Here is a 20,897-nt window from a genome sequence, read left to right on the forward strand (position 1 = left end):
GGTATGTTGGATGAGGACTCATCTAAGGCTGGTCCATACTGCCTGTGGGAGCTGTTCCCTCTTGGGCTGTGCATGTTTGTGATCACTCTCTTTTCTTGCTTGCACAGGGGGCAGATGGCATCCGAGGTCTGAAGGGCACCAAGGGGGAGAAGGTAAGAATTTTTCCCCTTGAGGGTGGGCTGTCTCAGTGTGGTACAGGACTCAATGGGGTTGCCTCTGAATGTGAAGGGGAATTGATGCCGTCCTGGTCCTGAAGGAGACTGAGGATCATGATACTGTCAGCATCTCCTGGGCTGGCCCAGAGCATCTACCCAGGAGGCCCTAGGGTGGCCACATGGCTGTATCCACATACCTTTGTCCCCCAAGTCTCTCCCTGCAGGTCCTTTGCAAGCAACAGTCCTCATGGTAGTCAGTTCTCACCTGAGAGGCCCAGAATTCCTGCACAGAGTCTATCTAGTTTTACAGTCCAGTCTCAGGCTTAGAGCCAAGGCATGTGAAGGCATGTCCAGCCCGGTGACACTTAGCGTATAAGCCACATTGTAGAATGTGGTACTGCCTGCCATGTTCAAGGCTGCATATCAGGCCTATGTGGATCATCTTGGTTAATACAAAGCTAAATAATGGCACTATGAATCACATAGTCAGAGTGCCCAGTACCCCTGGCAGAAAAGATATCCTGAGCCTTGTGGAACTGTGCAGCAGCCAGTCACTCTGTCCTTCCATTTGGTGGTAAGAGGCCTGGCATTTGGATGTGATCTGACCATTTGAGCTCCATCCTATTGGATGTAACTACTGGGTGTGGTTGCCCTTTGTGGCAGGCTGTGGCATTCCCTGTGGAGTCTAAAGGCTATGAGAACAGACCTGACGCCTGCATCTGCTTGTGCTTGGAAGGTATACATTGCTTCTCACTGGGTACCTGTGGACAGTTTTTTTTTTTTTTTTTTTTTTTTGCCTCCATTACTGACTGATCTGGTAGCCTGAAAGCTATTCTCTAGAGACTGCTTTAAGGGCTATGGCTGGGAACATTTCAAGGTAGAGCCTGTGTGGTCTACTTTGAACTTCGGGGTGCTAACCACCTGGCCACCCTTTGGGAAGAGCAGGCCAAAAGGTCTTCCATTTTCCACTATTTCTAGAGCACCTTCCCCCGACAGAGTAGAATCCTAGGTCTCCTTCTGCAGGATCAGGAGAATGGGTTTGTCTTCTGAACAATTCAGCCAAGAACATACATACGTGGACCTCATAGGGGTTTAGGGAAAAAGCGAGTTCTCTTAGGAGCAGATGCCCAGTCCCCAGAAGGACTCTTTCCAAGCCCTATGTCCCAGATTTCCCATTCTTTTGGGACACTTTACTACTGGATGGTCCTTCTGAAGATGATTTCCAGAGCCTCAGCTTTATTACTTTATCTTGTCTTGTTTGTCTTCACGAGACAGGATGTGTCTCGTTACATACTTGGAAGGATGTGACTGGGTTACCTGGGGATGGTGCCTTACCAGGGAAGTTCCTGGGCTGTTCCAAACGGCCCAGGAAGGCAGATTAAGAGGGCTCTAGGGAGAGGGGTGCCTGAGGACCTGTGGGTTTGATACATAGTGCGTACTGTAGCAGGTCTAAGGGATGGGTAAAGGCCCAGGGTATGCAGGCCTCCTTCTGTGCAGGCTGTATGTTTCCTCCCTGGGCAGCTCTCCTGCTCCTGTCCTGGGCTGGGGCTCCGTGTTGTGCAGGCCCATTGTGAGTGGACAGTAGTGCGGTGGAGTGGAGTTCTCTGTAGACTGATGTTTTCTTTGTTTCTGTTCAGGGCGAAGACGGCTTCCCTGGGTTTAAAGGCGACATGGGAATAAAGGGTGACCGGGTGAGTGTTCTGGGCCTAGGGTTTGGCCCAGGGACAAGCAGAGTGAGTTTGGGGACCTGCATGAAAGCATCGGGTATTTGGGACTACAGAGCAGCTTATCAGAAGGGAGACAAACACTTCGGCAAAATCCTGGTCTGAGGACAGAATGTCTGGAGCCCAGGGGCTCTGTGCAGTACCCTCTAGCCTGCTCTTCAGTCTCCACTCCAAAGCCAGGGCTGCTCTCACCTGTGTTAACTCCAAGGACAGCTGTGGCTACTGTCACTCTACCCTGGGTGTTGGATAGATGCCCTAGTGAGGACTGGGGACCCTGGATTACAGAGAAATTTGATTTCAGAGGATGAAGAGGAAAGACTGGGTGGAAACACTCCAGACAGGCCCATAAGCAAGCCCCTGTCCAAGGTGTAGTGGATGACTAGCAGGACTATGCGCTGTTGAGGATCTGCAGTCCCTCCTGCAATCCTCCTGAGGGTTTGCTCATCTCCTGGATGCACCCAAGTCACATTTGAAGCCCATACAAGCCCAACACCCTGCCCTCTGCTGCTGGACCATGGGTGAAGCCCATACAAGCCCAACACCCTGCTCTCTGCTGCTCTGCCATGGGTGAAGCCCATAGCCCAAACACTCTGGTGTCTGCTGCTGGGCCATGGGTGAAGGTCCCCCCCCCCACCCCAGCCTGTCTGCTTTCTGATACATTGTCCGTCCCAGCTCCAGGGAAAGCTGTTGGTACAGAAAAGGGTGTGGCTTGCTCAGGTCAGGGGTTGTGGGGGTGGTACTGCCCAGCACAGCAAGCACAATGAACCAGGGGTTAACAGTGACACTGAGGGCAGCTTCTAGGAGCTGATCGCCTGTTAGCTCCTGCTGAGAAGTTTCCCCACATCTTCAGAATAACTCAGAGCCTGACAGAAGGTGACACACTGTGTGCCTGGTAGCCCAGCTGTTGCACACACCTGAGTGCCGTCTATCTGTTAATTCGGGCCTGTTGTCTGCTTGTGTAATTATCTTCATAGCAGGCCCTGCAAGCACCTTTGCCCAACATCCCAGAACAAGAGGGCCTATATACTTGACACTTTGCCACAACCCGATGGGGAATGTCTGAAGCCACCTGCTTGTCTGTCAGAAGAGAAGAATATAAAAGGGACTTGGTGTTCTCTTATGCTGCCACTGAGGGTGACTGCTCCGGGTCTCCTCCAAGTGAAGGATTCTCAGTGCCTCTGGCTGAGGGGCAGAAGTCCCTTTGACTCCCTCTTTCTGCTGGCCTGGCACAGACCGTTAGAGTTCACTTAACTGAGGCATGTGTGGTGGTGCATGCCAATAATCAGTGGCAGGAGACAGAGGCAGGAGGATAGGTGTGGGTTTGCAGCCAGTTTGGTGTTTATAAAGAGACTAGTTGGAGATGATTTAGAAATGGGAGATAGGAGTTGATAGATAGGTAGACAGACAGACAGACAGACATAGCGAATCACACAAAAGACACTTCCTGGGAGCAGAGATCAGTTTTCAGTAGATGACGGTGAGCTAGGGGAGCAGGTGCTATGGTTTGCTTTCTCTACATACAGAGCCTTGCTCTGGGCTTTCTGTGGGTGCTCAGATGTGACTACCTAAAGAATTAATGGGCTATAGGGGTGCCTTCCAAGGACGAGGGGTGGGGGCTTCTTAGCCCTGCAGTTGGTGCTCAAGAGCTCGGAAGTCACTTGTCTCTGAGCAGTCTGTTTTGATGTGAGGGCCATCCATCTGTCTGCAGCTGCTCTTGGAAGCAGGTAGTCACTGGAGGACTCAGGCACCGGTCACCGGGAGCTCCAGGGATGCTATTTGGAGATGAGCACAATGCTTCTGCGGCCCGAGTGGGTTGAAGTCCCTCTTGGTTTTGGCATAGACTCCATGCCTGCAACTAGGGACACTGGATGAAGTCTCTGGGTCTCCCGGGTGTGGGTATAGCCAGCTCACTCCCAGTTGGGGAGAGGTCCCCTTGATGCCTCCTAAGGCTTCAGAAGAAGGTGAATGTGGGGACTGTGACAGTTGGGTCTGGATCAGCTAAGGAACACTCCTGGGTAGGTCTTTGAGGCCATGTCCTGGAGTGATTATTATTCCTTTAGAGAATCCAGACTAATACAGGGGCAGAGCCATTCACAGCCACTATTGCTAACCAGTTATTTTAGCCAGGAGTCCCTTACCTAGACAGGGAAGTCAGGAAGCAGAGATGGCAGCCATGGTGGCACTCAGTGCAAAGGGGTGACAGCGGTCCAGCTACACCTTGGATTTGCCACTGGTTTTCAAAGAGAGGCCAGGGGGAATACGGCTCAGGCTGCACTGCAAGCACAGCGTGCCTGTTTGGCAGCCATACTCCAAAGTGGTAGGAGGGGTCAGTTGGGGGTGGAGACTGGGAAGGATCACCCTAACCTCCTCTTTTCTGATTGCAGGGGGAGATCGGCCCACCTGGTCCCCGAGGAGAAGATGGTCCTGAAGGTCCAAAGGGTCGAGGTGGTCCCAATGGTGATCCTGGTCCCCTGGGGCCCACTGGAGAAAAGGTTTGTGCTTACAATCCTAGATTATGCTTAGAGGTCTCTGAGTGCCAGATGGCCCCTCCTATGTGCAACACGGGTAGTGGGACTCCTGAATAGCCCATGCCACAACCCCTAGCCTTTTGCCACCTCTCCCAGTCGATGTGTGCGCGTGCGGTCGTGTACCTTTTGATCTGTTCCAAGTTCCCCTTCTCATCCCACCACCGCCGCACACCTTGGAGGAGCGTCTTTCACCAAATATAGGCAAAGCTTGGGCATCTCACCCGAGCCTCACACGAGCACCCATCCCTATCAAACCCTGCCTCCACTCTGGGGGTGACAGAATGTTCTCACTACAGCCTGACATCATGGCTTGTGCGTGAGGCTCCGGTAGGTGCCTGTGTCCTAGCTTGCCCTGTAGCAACAGCACCTCCTACATCTTGTCCCCAGAAACCTGGGCAGGAGTGGACTCAAGGAGTGGGGTTAAGCCTCCCACTCCCTCTGGCCCTGTGGCTAGAACTCTTACAGAGTATTCAGAACCCCCACAGATACGAATATTCCTCCTGGCCATGGTGCCCATGGTGCTTGTTTGGATTTCCACGCGTGCTCGTAGGATCCACACACCCTACTTCCTGAGGGCTTAGAGACCCACTCAGTTCCCGGGGAAATTAAGCTGTCTCTGTACACCAACCCTACCCTTCCAACCTGCCCTAGCTCCTCTCAGAACACATCACCTCTCCCTGCCTACAGAACAAGGTTGAGAAAAGTCATTTATGATTTATGAGTCTTTTTTTCCTGCTCCTAGGGAAAGCTTGGCGTGCCCGGATTACCGGGGTACCCAGGAAGACAAGGGCCAAAGGTAACTAAACCTTGCTAAGTATGTCCTGGCAAGCACTGCCTCATGTGGCGCCCCACACTCCAGACGCCCTCTTCCATTCTCTACCTCTGTGTGGCTTCTGTACCACGGTGGAACAGTACATTCGCTGTGATCTCATAGCCTCCTGTGTTAATTTGACCAAGCTCAAAGAAAGCACTTGCACAATGAGTTGAGCCTTTCAAAGAAGAGGGCAGAACCTACCCCTGGTGGCCTGCTGGGGGTACTTACCCCCTTGGTCCCCTCTGGCTTATCCATACCAGCCTCCTCTTAGCCCCACTTACTTTGGAAGTATGGAGACTGTTTATAATGGAGCAGAAGAGGGGCAACCGTTGTCTTATCAGCACTCATGTTCAGGCTTAAGTGGAACAGGTCCTGAAGGCTTTGAAAATCACTGAGAACATTATTTTCTTCTCATCCCACATTTTATTATTCATGGCTTCTTCTTAAACAATAACTGCTGCCTGCGCTGGAGACCTGGTTAGCAGCACGCGGCCAGCCCGCCCCAGATCTGCATTCCCACCCTTCTGCTGCCTGCTAGCTTCACTGTCTTTGACTCACAGAGCCTGGGCCTGCCAACCAAAGGAGGAAGGGCTGTATGGGCAAGCGGTGGCCTACCCTCCCCACCTATCCCCCCTCCGACTGCTTGGTGTGGACACACACCCTGCCTGCAGGAGAGTGTCCCTTAGATGAGAGCCACCACCCAAGCACATTGGCTTTCCTTCTCTTCAGGTCCCTTTCTTAGGAAGAGAGAGAAGGAGAAGAGGCATCTGAGAGCAGAGGGTGGGCTGACTAAGTGCTGGCAGCCTTGGATGTGAAAACTGTTCTCAGGCTATGACTGGATGCAGCAATGGGCTGTACAGTGCCCTGGGCGTTCTGTGTCATCCACTCCATGTCCCTTTGTTTCAATCTCCTGCCTGGGTGACCAGGCAGACATAAAGGAGGAAGGCAGAGCATGGAAACAAGCAGCCTTCCAGAATAGGATTGTTCTCAGGTTAGGGTGGTCAGCCACCCGGAGTGCAGAGACTAACAGAACAGTAGACAACACCCACACCGATGGGCAGTGGGCTGCCCCGAGTATGTCCTGGGGAGTCCTTGTGATGTCTTTTTTTTTTTTTTTCGAGACAGGGTTTCTCTGTGAAGCCTTGGCTGTCCTGGAACTCACTTTGTAGACCAGGCTGGTCTCGAACTCAGAGATCTGCCTGCCTCTGCCTCCCAAGTGCTGGGATTAAAGGTGTGCCCCACCACGCCCGGCTTGTGATGTCATTTTGTACATAGAGGGTGTTTGGATGCTTGGCAGATCAAAGTCTTGAAGACCATATTTGGTCCCTGTGTGTCTATAGACATGAAAATGGTAGATACTACAGTCTATGCTGGGATTTGCAAACTGTCACTTTAGTTCAGGTGTTATGGACAGGTCACAAAGTATGACAGCAGGACCAGTGAACAGAGCTGTGAGATGCAGCCCCCATTTCCCGGGACTCTCAGCAATGCATGTACTCCCATCCCCCACATCATCAGCTGGCACTGCACATCCTCTGTGTGAGACTGAGCGGGACAGAATGGGGCATGCTAGGACTTGGCTTTGGGGTTAGATTTGGGGTCTGGAGAATGTTCAGGAAATATTTATTGAGTGGGTGGTGGGTGGCTGGACATATGAATGATGGGAGAATAAAAAGGTAGGTGAGTGGGTATTCCACAGGTTGGTGAGTGGTAGAGTGGCTAGCTGGGGGTGGGGGGAGGTGTTACATTGGTGGTCAGGTACAAATCGGATCTGATCAGTAGATAAGCATGTGTGTGAACTCCCTGGCAAGCATGGCAGTGTGGCCCTCGTGCCTGGCTTGGTGGTCATGTTTCATCTTCCCTTAACTCTCTTGCAGGGTTCCATTGGATTCCCTGGCTTCCCGGGCGCCAACGGAGAGAAAGGTGGCAGGGTAAGGACCATGGTCACTTGGTGTGTAGTATTGGCTCTCTGGTCAATGCCCTGTTGAGTTTTCTCCACTTGTCATCCAAAGCACTTTTCAGAAGTAGCTGATCTCAGCTCCGGGCCTTTCAGTTATGGAGGCACTGTCACAGGAAGGGGCAATGGTGAGAAGGAAGAGCATGCTGGGAAAATGGAGGTTTTGATGGACAGGAGCCAGGAAGCTCTTGAGGTTCCTCCAGATTATTCTCTTTCTAGGAGACTTTTCCTACATCCTAATTTTACAGGGAGAGAGAGGGTTATTTTGTTCTCTTTGAGATCCACCACCTCCCGGAGGCTAGGTGTGTATTACCTTGGGGCTATGCACAGTGACTCCCAGATGTACAATCCCTGTTAGAAGTTACCCTGGTTGTAAATATGGGACAGGGCATGACCCTGTCGGTTCCCCCTGTTATCATCCTCACAGAGACCTCTTCAGGTTCCTCTTGGGGATCCCGATATCCACCTACCTTCTGTGATGTTGCGGTTGGCTCAGACCTCCCCTGCAGAAGCCCTCCTGGATGTCTCTGGGTGGTGTCACAGAGCCTAAGCACTGGTAGCTCGTTGAGAGATGGAGTGTGATGGTCATCATGGACCTTGAACATGCGGGGCACAGAGAGGCCGTTGGTGGCTGGGGACACAGAAGAGAGTGTTCCTGGCTGCTTTTCCTCCATGACATAGAGCACACATGGTCTTTCTCATGCAACATTGCTTCATCACAATGCCATATGCCATGTGTAAAGCAGAGTCTATGAGCTCTTGAAAGCCAGGAGAATGACTTCAGGGTCACTGCAGACAAGCTGGTGGTCACTAGCCTCACAATGTGGAAAGTAGAGTTGTCCTGGAAGAGAGCACACAGAGAGGACGCTCTCTACTGCCACCATTTCCTCTCTCATGCAGGCCCTTTATCATCTTTCTGTTTTTCTACATATCTTCAATTTTCTCTTCATCCATCTATTTTCTGTCTGTCCATCCATCAGTCCCTCCCTCAATCCATCTGTCTACCATTTATCTTCTATCCCTCTCTCTCAGTCAGACTCTTTATCTAGGGTCATCTGACTAGTGGTTGGGGGGGAGGGTTGTGCCCTAAAAATATTTGGAGGTGCTCCCGGCAAAAAGTGGTCCTGGGTCTCACAGGTGTGGAATATGCTGCAGGGGTAGAATGGGGAGCTCGTGGGTTATTACTTGGCCTAAGCAAGAGCCCAACAGAAAAGTGGGTACCCTTGGACCACAAGGTATGGCTGGCTTCCCTAACTGGCCATGGATGCTGGAGGCTGGGCTGGCCTTGCAAACAGCCTCGGGTGCAAAATCATATCCTGAATGAACGCCAGCTCTAAGGGTCAGGCTGTGTTACCCTGTTGTTTGCTTGTGCTGTGGGTCCCTTAGTGACATGGGGCTTCATGGAAGGCAGCTCATTCACTTGCATTGCACGTTTCCTAAGTCCTTGCTAAGCTAGGAGCTTACCAGGCAGGGGATGCTTCAATGACTGAGCAAGATAAGGAACAGCCTGTAACCAGTGCTCAAGGGTAATGAGCATGCAAGGAAGGAGAAACCCAGCCCCTAGACCTGGGTAATTCCAGGAGGCAGAGATGTTCCTGCTGAGACCAGAAAGGGAGTCAGGGGGTGGGGAGGGAAGCAGAACTGCTTAGAGAAGCTGGAGTAGCTGAACCCAGTGTAGAGGCCTGGGCTGGCGGAGGGTGTGGAGTGTCTCCACAGTGTTGCCTCCACAGTGTCTTTATCCCAAGGTAGCCAGGGTTTAGTCATGGGGGTAACTCTGGGGAGAGTTTTGAAGGTAGTTCTGGTTCCATGTGGGAGAGGATCGGGAGGGCTGTGAAGCGGGCCAGTGTGTGCTGCACCCTGGAGACCAACCAGCTCTGCTTGCAGGCTGCCTCTGGTATTGGATGCCAGGCAGGGTTTACATGGTGTGTGTGTGTGTTTGCCACTTACCCAGTGCTACCTATACACTTCAGTCCTCTGTTACGAGAGATCTGGCTTCTGCAGAGCCAGTGGCTCATGTCTGTGCCTGACAGTGGGAGGTTAAATGGGAAACCATCAGAAGCAAGGCTGCACTGTTTCAAGCCAGCAGCAGCTCAAGGCAGTGCTATGATACATGCAAAGCGGTGTTCTATGAAGAGACTCTACCCTGCCCCTTGGAGGGGTCCCAGGAGAGGAAGGCCCCACTGAAGTCTCCCAACAAATCCAAGGCTCTTTATACATCAGCTTGCCTCTGGCTCTGGGAGAGTTGTAGGCAAGGCTGTTTCAGGGACCTCCTGTTCTTTCCTGGCAGGGACTAGAGACCGGGTGCACCTGAGCAATTCTCTGTGAGGGAGTCCTGGAGGTACAGTGTGCTCATTGGGCTAAGCTCTAGTGCGGGTTAGGTTACCCCAGGCCCTGCTGAACACCATGCTGCCCGAGGACCCAGATGGAACCTGAGCCGAAACCTGTTTGCCTGCTGCCAAGACTTGGGTGTCTAGATGCCCCAGTACATCAGGGCAGGCTGCACCTGGGTCCCGGGTGTGCTGCAAGGTCAGATGGGATCTGAATTGAGATCCAGGTGGTGCTAAAGGTGAGAGAGGGACAGAGGTGTGCGCAGCCCAGCCTGGCTCACATACCCAGGTGAGTCAGGTTGCTTATAAATGTCGATAAGGGCACACATTTAGCATGAGAAGAGAGGAGGTATTTTACTTCATTTATATGCAAATGTTTACCTGAAGCCAAAGGATGTTGTCACAGAGTTGAAGCATGAGTCGGACCTGAAGGTAACCGGACCAAGTAAGTTTGTTTGTTAAGGAAAACAAACAAACCAACAGCCATAATTCCTTTGCTATGAATTGTTTCATAAATGCCTTTAAAAAATGGGAGACTGTTTTGCTTCTGATATAGAAAGGCAGAAAATGCTAGGGAGAGACTCATCCTGTGGCTTCAGCTATAAGCTGACCTAGCTTTGTTGATAGAGACCGGGATAAACCCAGGATGAACCTCAGCGCACAGGAGCCTCTGAGCTCCATCCATTACGTCTGTGTGCTGTGGGTAAACTGCACTTGCCGGCCATTATATCCTTGCTATGGTAAAAAACAGAAAATAAATGCCACGCATTTGCTTTCCGTGGTTCGGAAAATGCAGATCAGCAACAGAAAAAGGACTGAACTCCGAGCGATGCTGGGAACTCTTCGATATATGATTTATACGTTAAATTGCAGTTTCCCTTCGCGCTTGCAGAGCCTGATGAAAATTTAATGCCTAATATTCTTAACAGTAGCAGAAGAAAATTATGTGTGATAGGAGTTGACTTTCTTCTCTCTTCATGTAATGATTTCTGTGCCTACTAAAAGGAGCAGAGAGAAGGGAAAGAGGGAGGGGTGGGGGGAGGGAGGGAGCAAATGAACCAGCGAAGCAGCAGACATTGCCCATCAGTATTTCTGTCCTATACTCTCCCATTCACCCCCAGATAGGCCCTCCAGGCCTCACTCTGGACTCATGAAGTCGGGGAGTCGGGGGTGGGGAGGGGGAGAGTGGCATGCTGAGCAGGGCCATACATGCCCCGTGTGACTCACATCCAATTCTCTGTTTCTAGGGGACACCTGGAAAGCCAGGACCACGGGGACAGAGAGGCCCAACGGTAACCGTAACCGGTCTTGTGGCAAAGGATATGGGGTGTAGGTGGGTGGGCTCTGTGAGTCTGAAGCCCCTGAGCTAACTGGCCTGCCTTCTCTCTGTCTATCGTTCAGGGCCCGCGGGGTGAACGAGGCCCACGGGGCATCACGGGAAAGCCTGGCCCTAAGGTATGTTCCTGGTCCTTCGAGGCAGGAGAGGGAGGTCAGTGGCCTTTTCATGTAACAACAATAAAAAGAACAGTTTTCTTGAACATCAGTAAAGGGATTCTGCCTGCTAGCATCCTTCAGCAAACTTCAGCAAACATGGCTGAGGGTAGCCCCCAAAAGACCCAAGACAAACAGAGGAAGGACAGCCCTCCCCCTCCCCATTTTTGTGTAGCTTCAGACCCAGGAAGCCACCAAGGTCTGGTGGGGAAGCCTCATTTGTTTTTTGTTTTTGTTTTTTTTCTGGTAAAGGTGGCTGGGGACTGTAGAGCTCTTTCTTAGAAGGTTCTTTCTGGTACAGGCAGAAACTCTGCCTACCCCTGCAAGGACCCCCTCATGCCCAGGAATGAAGCAAGCTCCCCCTGCTGTAAATCTAGGGGAAAGCCAAGCATGGCACAGCTGTCCGGTTCTAACCAGTAAAAATCACGAATAGGGGGCTGAAGAGGCAGAAGACCAAGGTTTGGTTCCCAGCGCCCACATAGTGGCACAAAACCATCTGTCACTGTAGTTCTGGAAGATCTGATGCCGTCTACTGCAGCACCAGGCTTGATGCACAGACAAAACAACCATGCACATAAATATTAAAAAAATAATTCCTCAAGGTGAGGTGTGTGTTACTGAGAGGAGGTTCCAGTTAGCTGACCCATCCCTAACAGAGAACCAGCTGGGTACATGGAATGGTCCTGAAGCTGAGCCTTCTGTTCTTCAAGTCATTTTTTATGTGTTCTTGGCTGAGCACAGCCTGTGTCCAGCTAGTCATGGGGACCTGTTCTGGAAATGTCCCGATCCTGCTCATGCAGGCTCCATAGTTGGCTGTGCATAGAGGCAGGCTAGCACAGAGCTGAGGCTCACTGCTGCAACACTGCACTGGGGTCAGGATGACCTTGAGAGAGCAATCATGGTGACCTTTTCTCTCCCGCCACAGGGCAACTCTGGAGGTGATGGCCCAGCTGGCCCTCCTGGTGAACGGGTAAGAGTCTTCCAGGCCTGGGCTTTGAGGAGATTTCCAGGGACAAATCTGGCCCCAAACATACACTTAGCCCTGGGTGGGCCAGTGAAGGAGGCCAACAGTGTCCTGCAGAGGAGCAGTGGGCTTGCTGAGACCCAAGGTGGTCCATATACAGAAGTGATGTGTTCCTTGGGGAGGAGTCTCATCCCACCTTTTGGACCTGACCTTAGTGTGCTAGAGGTGACCGTCACCACAGTAATCGACTCTTGACATCATACAGAACAGAGGACTCTGGGGCATTGCCATGTATCTTGGCCACCAGATTTCCTAGCGAAGAATCTGCCTATCTATTGGTCTATCTGTCTGTCTGTCTATCTATCTATCTATCTATCTATCTATCTATCTATTATCTGCCTGCCTGCCTATCTATTTGTCTGTCTGTCTGTCTAGTATCTATCTTACCTATCTCTCGTCTCCCACCCTCCTAACTTCTCTCTGGCATCTACTCCCTATCTTCTCACTTCCTCTAGATTCAAATGGGGAAAGCAGGGCCAGGATAAACAGAGAAAACATTTTAGGTGCATCCAGTGCCACAGTGGGGAAACAGAGGGGGCTGCTAGCAGGAAGAATGCCTCCTCAAACTGGACGTTCTCTGTTCCCAGGGACCCAACGGACCTCAAGGTCCCACCGGCTTTCCTGGACCCAAAGGTCCCCCGGTAAGTCATGCTTTCTTCCATGGAGGTGGGTAGAGCAGGTTCCCCATCAGTGTTCTCATCTCCCTAGGCTATGGGGAGAGTGGACGAGCATGCTGGACTCCTGTTGGGTCGGCAGTGGAGACAACCTCTGAAACCCAGCTGCTAAGGCTGTGGCTATGGCCCCCCACCCATGCAAGCCTTCTTTTCAGGAGAGCATTTAGTTCTAGACAGACTTTCCCTGTCATGAACATGCCCTGTGAGGTCCTCGCCCTGGTGTGGACCTCCTGTAGTAGGTCCTGCTGCCATTGAGACCATAGTGACCTTCTGCCTAGGTTTGCATTAATGTCTAGGGTAACCACACAAATGTAGCAGCCTTGGTGCTGCAAAACCACAGAAAGGTCTTTGTTCATTCCTGGGGCCATTTCAGAAACCAAAGCTGGGTCCTCCCCAGGAACCAAGCGGAAGTCCACATCAGGGGAAGGCTCACTCAGGGCCCACCCACTGCAGGGGAGTGCCCGCAGAAGAAGACGCATGGTAGGGGCTATCCCACAGCAAATGAGCATTCATACCAAAGGAGGGCTCATGACAGGAGAAGGCCCAGGGAAAGTGAGGACCCATGCCAGGGGAGGTCCATGCCCGCAAAGGATCTGTTGTAGGGGAAGGCCCATGCAGAAGTCCATGGCAGGGGAAGTCCACATTAGGGGAGGGACCACAGCCAGGGGAAGGTCTGTGACATGGAAGGTCCCTAGGAGGGAAGGGTCCCTGGCGTGGGAGGTCCACAGAAGGGAAGGAACACCAGCAGAGGGAGGTTCATGGCCAGGAAAGTCCAGACCTCTCTCTGGGTTCTGGAGTTATGGTCCTTCCTTGGGGTTTGTCAAGATAGACATTTGAGGGTCCCAGTGTAGCCAGGCTGCCCACCTGCTCGAGTCTGGGGAGCTGGGTTGACCTCCTCTGCCCCTGTTAACCCCTTGGGGTAGCTATAGGGATTGTGGGGCAGGTTCTTCCACCGCAATTAGTTCCACAATCACTGTCCCAGCCACTATGATGACAGTCACTTTTGCCCCCTGCTTCTCTGAGTTGCTGAGTGAGCCTTCATTGCTCTGATTCTTTCCCCAGGGCCCACCAGGCAAGGACGGACTCCCTGGACACCCTGGGCAGAGAGGGGAGACCGTGAGTATCACAAGTGCTGGGGACATGGCTGTTCCTGGCCTCTCTGGCTGGGTCTCCCACCGCCTACAATGCTGCTGGCTGCCTGGCACAGTCAGGAGCCCCTTCCTCCCCGGGAAAGACCAAAGGCCTTGGCAAGGCTTCCTGTAGGCCAGCCAATCTGCTGTTGACTTAAGGTCAGGCTGTCGGGTGGGCGGGAGCCCCAGGATGTCACAGTGGAAACCCAACAATGGCTCTTTGCATGTTTTAGCAGCTTTGGCCAGAGGCCATGTTGAAAGCATCAGGACACAGTGCATTGGCATTACAAGAACCTTTATTTTTTGAGGGTAACCGTGAGTGTAGCCTTGCTGGGATACCACAGGCCTTACTTGGAAAAGTACCTGGGAGGCTCTGTATTTGTGGAGAGCTGGTTGTTTAGGCTACAAAACCTCATGACAAGGGCCATGGGCCTTGGGCCTCGCACAGACACCAGCTTTGTCCATCTGGGAGATTTCAGCCCTGGGGAGCTGGTGGGAAGGAGTGGAATGAAGCCTTTCGCCTCCTCTATAAAGAAGATGCTGTGTGGGAGAGATGGGATGGCTCAGTGGGTAAAGTGCCTGACTGGGCAAATATGAGAATCTGAACTATCCCCAGCACTGATGTGAAAGCTTAGCGTGCAGCACAAGTCAGTAACCCTGGTGCTGGAAAAGTGGGCAAGAGGATACATTCCTAGGACTGGCCAGCCAGTGAGGCCAGCCAGTGGGTCAACTCTGAGTTCAGGAAGAGACCCTGTCTCAAAAAGAACATGTGCACATTTGTCGCCTTGCTTGCACTTGTGATCCTGGGATTCCAGACTTTGAGCAACTGAGACCTCGAAGTGCAGGTGATACATGTGCGTTCTCTTTGTGTGGCTCTGCCTTATCCATATTAAAGGCCAGTTTGTACCGGTGTAAGCGTTCCTCCCTGACAGGGTCCTGTGCCATTGCATCCTGTTCATTGTACTGGGGTTGGAGTGAGGGCTCTCATGGCTGAAACTGGCATTTCTGATGTGGGCCTTTGACCACCCCGTCTGTTTCCTGGTACCTGCTTTAACACGTGTTAAAGTGTGAAGTACCTGCTTGTCCTTCTCTGTCTTTCAGCACACAGGGACGTGAAATCTTTTAATTACGCCTTTGCTGGTGTTTGAGCAGCCTGTGCTGGCTGATAAATGGAGATTACCTTGCTCTTTTGTTTAGAGAGAAAAATTAAAACGTTTCTTCAGAGCTTTGCACATTTTCCTCTGATGCCTTTCCAAGGAGACAAGAGAGAAGAGTTTTGCATACTGCATGCTTTTCTCCCTCAGACTCATTCTGCAGAAAATTAAGCCTCCTAATTTGCTTGGAAAAGTATAATTTCCAGCAACTTCTACCATGTCCAGCTACCTTTGTAGAAACTGGGGTGCTGCATGCCGCTGCTGGCCATCTTGACTCTCTCTGAGACTCGTCCATGGTTCTCTAGAGTAGACTTCCTCGTTTTCTTTTTCCTTTCCTCCCCTTCCTCTTCTCCATCTTCCTCCTCCAATGAACACAAATGGCGGTTACTTCTCCTTAACGGGAGCCAAAGCCTGTTTGTCAGTGAGGAGCAGAAGACCATCTCCCTCCTTATCAGGCACGTCACCCTAGAGTGACTGTGGCCAGACAGCAAGGCGAGCAAGTGCGTCCATTCTGGGTCCAGAAAGAGACCCTATCTCAAAAAGAGCATGTGCTTGCCTGTGGCCTTGCCTGCACTTGTGACCCCAGGATGCCAGACTTGGAGCAGCTGAGCCTTCAGAGTGCTGGGGTATTCACTGTGTGCCCCCGCCTCAACCACAGGAAAGGGCAGTTGGGACTGTTTGCCCTCCCCGCTAACACTGCCGTAAGCAGAGCTTTGGCTCCTCTCAGACACTTCTCCCTCCTGACCTCTCCTTCACTCTTTGCTTTTGACCATCTGAGAAATGTGTCTTAGAAATGGCCATGTCTGCCCCCTGTGTGAGTTGTGCTGAGAGAGAAGAGCCCTCTGGGGTCTACAGGGCAGAGTCTGCTGAGGCCAGTGAATTGTGTGTGATAGTAGCTTGTTGCCTGCTGTCCCTGAGCCATCTGCTCACCCTCACGCCATAGTTATGACCTCTGCACAGCTATACTGCCCTTGGGTAGATCCACCCTTGTACACCTGGCAGTGCCAGGTGTACAAGGGTGCCAAGTACACACCAGTGCATCTCATTGTGCCTACTCCATCATCATGCCCCAAATCAAGCTTGACTTTCTTCAGCCTCCTGCTCCATAGGAGAGTTTGGGAAGCAGAGGCGAGTGGGAGGCAAGCCTGGGCCATTCTAGGCACAAACACTCAGATCCTCAAGGAGTCAGGGTCTATGAAGTGACTTTAAAGTAACACATTGGAGCTGACAGCTTCAGAGAGCAGTCAGACCCTGCTCCTACCTGTCCTAAATTCGAAAAGAAGCAGGCTGGCGAGTCACCTGCCGGGAGTCAGAGACATGGATAACAAAGGCTAAAAAGTCCCACGACGTTGCTAATGAGCACCAGCCCCGAGATGGTTCTTATGTGTCCTCAGAAAATGAACACGCGGTGACATGAGGGGGAATAACAGGCTTACAAATCCATTTCTCAGCACAAAGACACAGTGTGGAGCTAACCTTCTTAGCTCCAGTACTTTCATGAAATTAATATGGGAAGGGGAGCATAAGGCATGACTTCAAACTGAGCATTGGGCACACAGCCATTGGGGACAGGTGGGGGACGGGCTTCTGAGACTGCATCAGGATGGGGGTGCCTCTGCAATGGCCCTCAGCTGCCTGACTCTCTCCACAGGGTTTCCAAGGCAAGACTGGCCCTCCAGGGCCCCCAGGAGTGGTTGGCCCTCAGGTGAGACCTTGCAGCATCCTGGGGCTGGGATTCTCTGGAGTTACAGAAACATGGGGCTACGGTCAGTTTTCTAGAGGGGTGGACCCCACTGGTGGAGAGGCATAAGTCCCATGGGAGGTATGTGCTAAATGTAGTAGATAAACCTCTTGAAAGGGGCTGTGCTGAGACAAAGCAGGTGACTCATGGAGCACTGCCCTGAGCTTGGCAGCAGAGCTCAGGTGACCCCAGAACAGTCAGGGCCAGGCTCTAGAGTTTTGAGTCTCCCCAAGGGCACAGGGGCCAGTGGGATCTTCTTGTCCCATTGTGGAATACCAGTCAGTGTCGTGGAGTTCTGATTCCAACCAGCACAGATCAGTGAAGGGTATAGGTTCCAGCTAGGGCTGACAGCTTTAGAGCCAAGGACAGTAAGTACCTGTCACCTTGCCACTTAGCAAGCCACACCTGACATAATGAGAAGTAAGGGGCTGACACCTGATGTCACCACAGAACTGGAGCCCATGAGGCCTTCTCCCCTCTGTGGCAAATATGGCAGCCCTCAGCATCTTTCTGAACACACCCTAGAAACACAGCCTCCAGAGAGGTTCGGGGGCAGGAGGATACCAGCCGTGGCTACTGCTGTCTACCTGGCTTCATCGTCTCCTTCTGGCATGAGGAGTCATTTTGGCTGGCATGAGGAGTCTTGAGAAAGAGTAGAAAGGAGTGGTAGGCCCACTGTGGGCATCACCATAGTCAGGGCTGTATCCAGTGGTAGGCCCACTGTGGGCATCACCATAATCAGGGCTGTATCCAGTGGTAGGCCCACTGTGGGCATCACCATAGACAGAGCTGTACCCAGGCTTGGAGGAAAAGATCATTCCTTTGTAAGCTACTCAAAACCAACATGTGAACATGTAACAACATTGTCTCTCCCCATAGGGTCCCACAGGAGAGACGGGCCCCATGGGTGAGCGTGGCCACCCTGGTCCTCCAGGCCCGCCTGGTGAACAGGGCCTCCCAGGTGCTGCTGGGAAAGAAGGGACGAAGGTAAGTTTCTGGAAGCTTCCATGCCAGGCTCATATTTTTTTTTTTCTAGAAAATCAGAACTTTGTGTTTTCTCTTGATCCTTTTGGACAGATGGGTAATTTCTCAAACAAATGCATCTCTGAAATTCACATGTTCAGATCTGTTTGGCTTGAACTGAGGCAGGGCTTCTGTAGGGATCAAACCCTCCCAGGCCTCATGGAGTGCGCCTTCCCCTCGCCGCCCACTGCTCCCGGAGCAGACTAAAGGCCCCAAGTCTAACAGCATACAGATCTGGTAGAGAATGGTCCTTTGAAACCCCCTCACTTGGACACACTGCAAATAGATTCTGAAAGTGGAAAATGAACGTATCCCCAGCCTTGTGCCCAATGCTAGGCCTTTTTATAGTTTGTTCAGCCTGCTGGGGTGTCCCAAATTTGTGGTTGTAATGCTTGTGTGTTAGCATTAAAACCTTCAGGTTTCCTTGAGGGGAACTAAAGACACAGGCTCTTAGTCTGTTTTTGGTGTTTTGAAACAGGGTCTCACTGTGTAGCCCTGGCTGGCCTGAAACTGGCCATGTAGACCAGGCTGTCCTCAGACTCACAGAGATCCACCCACCTCTGCCTCCTGAGTGCTGGAATTAAAGGCGTGAGCCTTTCACCAGGAAGAATTCTGGAAAACACTCTAGCCTTTGCAGCATCAGGGGAGGCACGCCCCCATGGTGCCCTGGTGGTCATTGATCTGAGAGCAAGTTCCTTGAATGGCTGTACTTTTTAGCCACAAGTCACTGGGGTGTCCTTAGCTTGGCACAGGCCCGTGGAGGAGCCCAACCCAAGTGAGAACTTTGATTTCTCTCCGTTCCCATTCAACCTCTTATGGCCCTGCTGGACCTGGCAGGTCTGGGACCTGAGAAAGCACAGAGATAGAGAGAGGGAGAGAGTCAGTCACAGTTGGAATCCCTTCCCCAGATCTATACACAGAGCCAGTCAGGAAACCATGGCTTCCAGGTGTGTGCAGGGGCTGAGCTCAAGTCCACGAAGAGAGTAGAGAAGATATGTCCGTTCCTGGCTTCCATCCTCAGCCTCCAACTCAAAATAAAGTGAGAGAATTTCTGTAAAGCCAATGGGCTAGAGAAAGCTCAGGTCAACCCAGACCCTCAGTGGGTCTTGACAGAAGCCTCCCCCTGCTCCTCAGACATGGGTCCTGGATCCTGGAGGTTGGTGCGAAGTCAACACTGGAGTTTCCGGGTGGGATTAACCCTGGCTCTCTTTTTCAGGGTGACCCGGGTCCTGCTGGCCTCCCTGGGAAGGATGGCCCTCCAGGATTGCGTGGATTCCCTGGGGACCGAGGGCTACCCGGCCCCGTGGTGAGTGAGGGGCCAGGTGGGTGTAGTGGCATGGCACACAGCCCTAGGGCTCTGTCTGAGGCCCTCAACCTAAATTCTTACTGTTTCTCAGGGAGCCCTTGGACTCAAAGGCAGCGAAGGCCCCCCTGGCCCACCAGGTCCTGCGGTAAGTCAAAGCCTTGCATCATATCCTATCCTAGAAACAAGAGCCGGGAGGGCATGCTGGATGCCAAGGTCCCCATCAAGTGTGTCAGGGGGACAGTATCCCTGAGCCAGAGGCTGGCTTGATAGAGCCAGAGGGCCACTTAGTATGGCAGAAAAGTGGCAGCTTAGAGAACTACAAGTGACCTCTCTGGGCATGGAGGCAAGGAGAGAGGCCCACATTTGGTGTAGACCTCTTGGGTCAGCAGAGAGGTCAGTAAGCATTCTTCTTATGAACTTCAAAGACATCTCCTAGAGCAGGCTGGGCTACCCGGCACAGGCAGGGAAGGGGTCTATCTCTAGCCTGCAGTCCAGGAGCCTAACACATGTCCCTCATGAACTAGCTAGCCCCTCATCAATCTCAGAATCCCAGATGTGAAAGGCTTTATGATCCTGCACTACCAGGCCTTTAGCTGTGGCTCAGTGTCTGAGACTGTTCCTCCCCTCGTATGAGTAAGGACGGTCAGCTTTGCACCCTTCAAGCCAGCCTGATGGCTGTGCTCAGGTATAAAGCCCAGCTGAGTTTAGAAGTGACCTCTCCTAGCTGAGTTCCAGAATAGGCAAGTCAAATGGGGTAAGAAACTAGCCTTCCTTTTGATAGGGCATATAGAGGCTTGCAGGCTGTGTTGCGCTCTTAATGTGACCTTAAGCTTAGCCTGGATCCCCATTACCATCAATATCTACCCCCTGGTCTAGGACCTCCTCCTCTAAATCTATGAGCACTTTGTGGGCAGGCAGACCCTACAGGCATGGGTAGATGCCAGGCCTCTGGAAAAGACCATCAAAGATAGACACAAAGTAAGACTTATTCCCAGACGCTTAATGGGAGAGAGTGGATGTGTAAGATGGATTAAGGGAGGTAAAGAGCTAAGAAAGAGCCTAACAATAGCCTTAAGTACTAGATCAAATAGTCCGTGCTTATAGAAAGCTATGTAGAGAGCCACTGAGGCCTCTAAAGTAGGGGGATGAGTGGTGTGACCCATTAACGAAGTCTTCCCATATGGTTCAAGAACCTCTAATGCAAGCCCTTTTCTTACTGCACTGTAGGGCTCTCCAGGGGAGAGAGGACCAGCTGGTGCCGCTGGGCCCATCGGAATTCCAGGGAGACCTGGGCCTCAGGGACCTCCGGGGCCTGCTGGAGAGAAAGGACTTCCTGTAAGTGCCACTTGAGATTGGGGTCCCTTCCATGTTTGGTCTAGTCCTTCCTGCTGCGTTATCTCCATGTGCACTCCTCTGGGGTGGGAGGAGGCAGAGGCTGTGGAGTCTGATTATCCTACAGGGGTAGACACTCTGAGGAGTCCTAGGCAGCTCAGCCTGGCCTGCCCGGAATGCTGACGTCACAGTGGCTAGACATAGTGTGTCCCTATAAAACTTGCTCTCTGTTTAGCCTCTGTGCTCTGGAGTAGCTGGAACATACTGTCTGCTGAGTGAGCATCATCTCTCCACTGGCCTCACCCCATGGCTGGGCCTTTTAGGAAAACAACGAATATCTGGGAATGGGTGGCCCCTTTATTGATGAGAGAGCACAGGAGGGACATACTGGCAGAGGACAGCAGGCAGGTCCCCAGAAAGTAGGACAGGTCCCCCTTAAGGCTTGAGTTCACTGGGCTCTGAAAGGTCTCTGAAGCCTGGGTTTCCACACAGCCCTTCTCTCATCACCCGGCATGGT

At 52.2% G+C, this 20,897-nt stretch overlaps 1 protein-coding gene across 2 annotated transcripts in view; it reads left to right on the plus strand.

The window, feature by feature from the left end:
• Col5a1 (collagen type V alpha 1 chain) overlaps positions 1-20,897 on the plus strand; it is a 151,755-nt gene that overhangs the window by 99,280 nt on the left and 31,578 nt on the right. For both annotated transcript variants that reach the window (XM_021182365.2, XM_021182371.2), the window contains exons 28-42: positions 108-152; positions 1,793-1,846; positions 4,264-4,371; positions 5,150-5,203; positions 7,099-7,152; positions 10,753-10,797; positions 10,907-10,960; positions 11,922-11,966; positions 12,608-12,661; positions 13,757-13,810; positions 16,630-16,683; positions 17,599-17,706; positions 18,959-19,048; positions 19,140-19,193; positions 20,276-20,383. In XM_021182365.2, the coding sequence (XP_021038024.1) occupies positions 108-152; positions 1,793-1,846; positions 4,264-4,371; positions 5,150-5,203; positions 7,099-7,152; positions 10,753-10,797; positions 10,907-10,960; positions 11,922-11,966; positions 12,608-12,661; positions 13,757-13,810; positions 16,630-16,683; positions 17,599-17,706; positions 18,959-19,048; positions 19,140-19,193; positions 20,276-20,383 (981 nt within the window). The remainder of the gene's footprint in view (positions 1-107; positions 153-1,792; positions 1,847-4,263; positions 4,372-5,149; positions 5,204-7,098; positions 7,153-10,752; positions 10,798-10,906; positions 10,961-11,921; positions 11,967-12,607; positions 12,662-13,756; positions 13,811-16,629; positions 16,684-17,598; positions 17,707-18,958; positions 19,049-19,139; positions 19,194-20,275; positions 20,384-20,897) is intronic.

This window comes from Mus caroli, chromosome 2, assembly GCF_900094665.2.
Source record: "Mus caroli chromosome 2, CAROLI_EIJ_v1.1, whole genome shotgun sequence".
Classification (NCBI taxonomy): domain Eukaryota; kingdom Metazoa; phylum Chordata; class Mammalia; order Rodentia; family Muridae; genus Mus; species Mus caroli.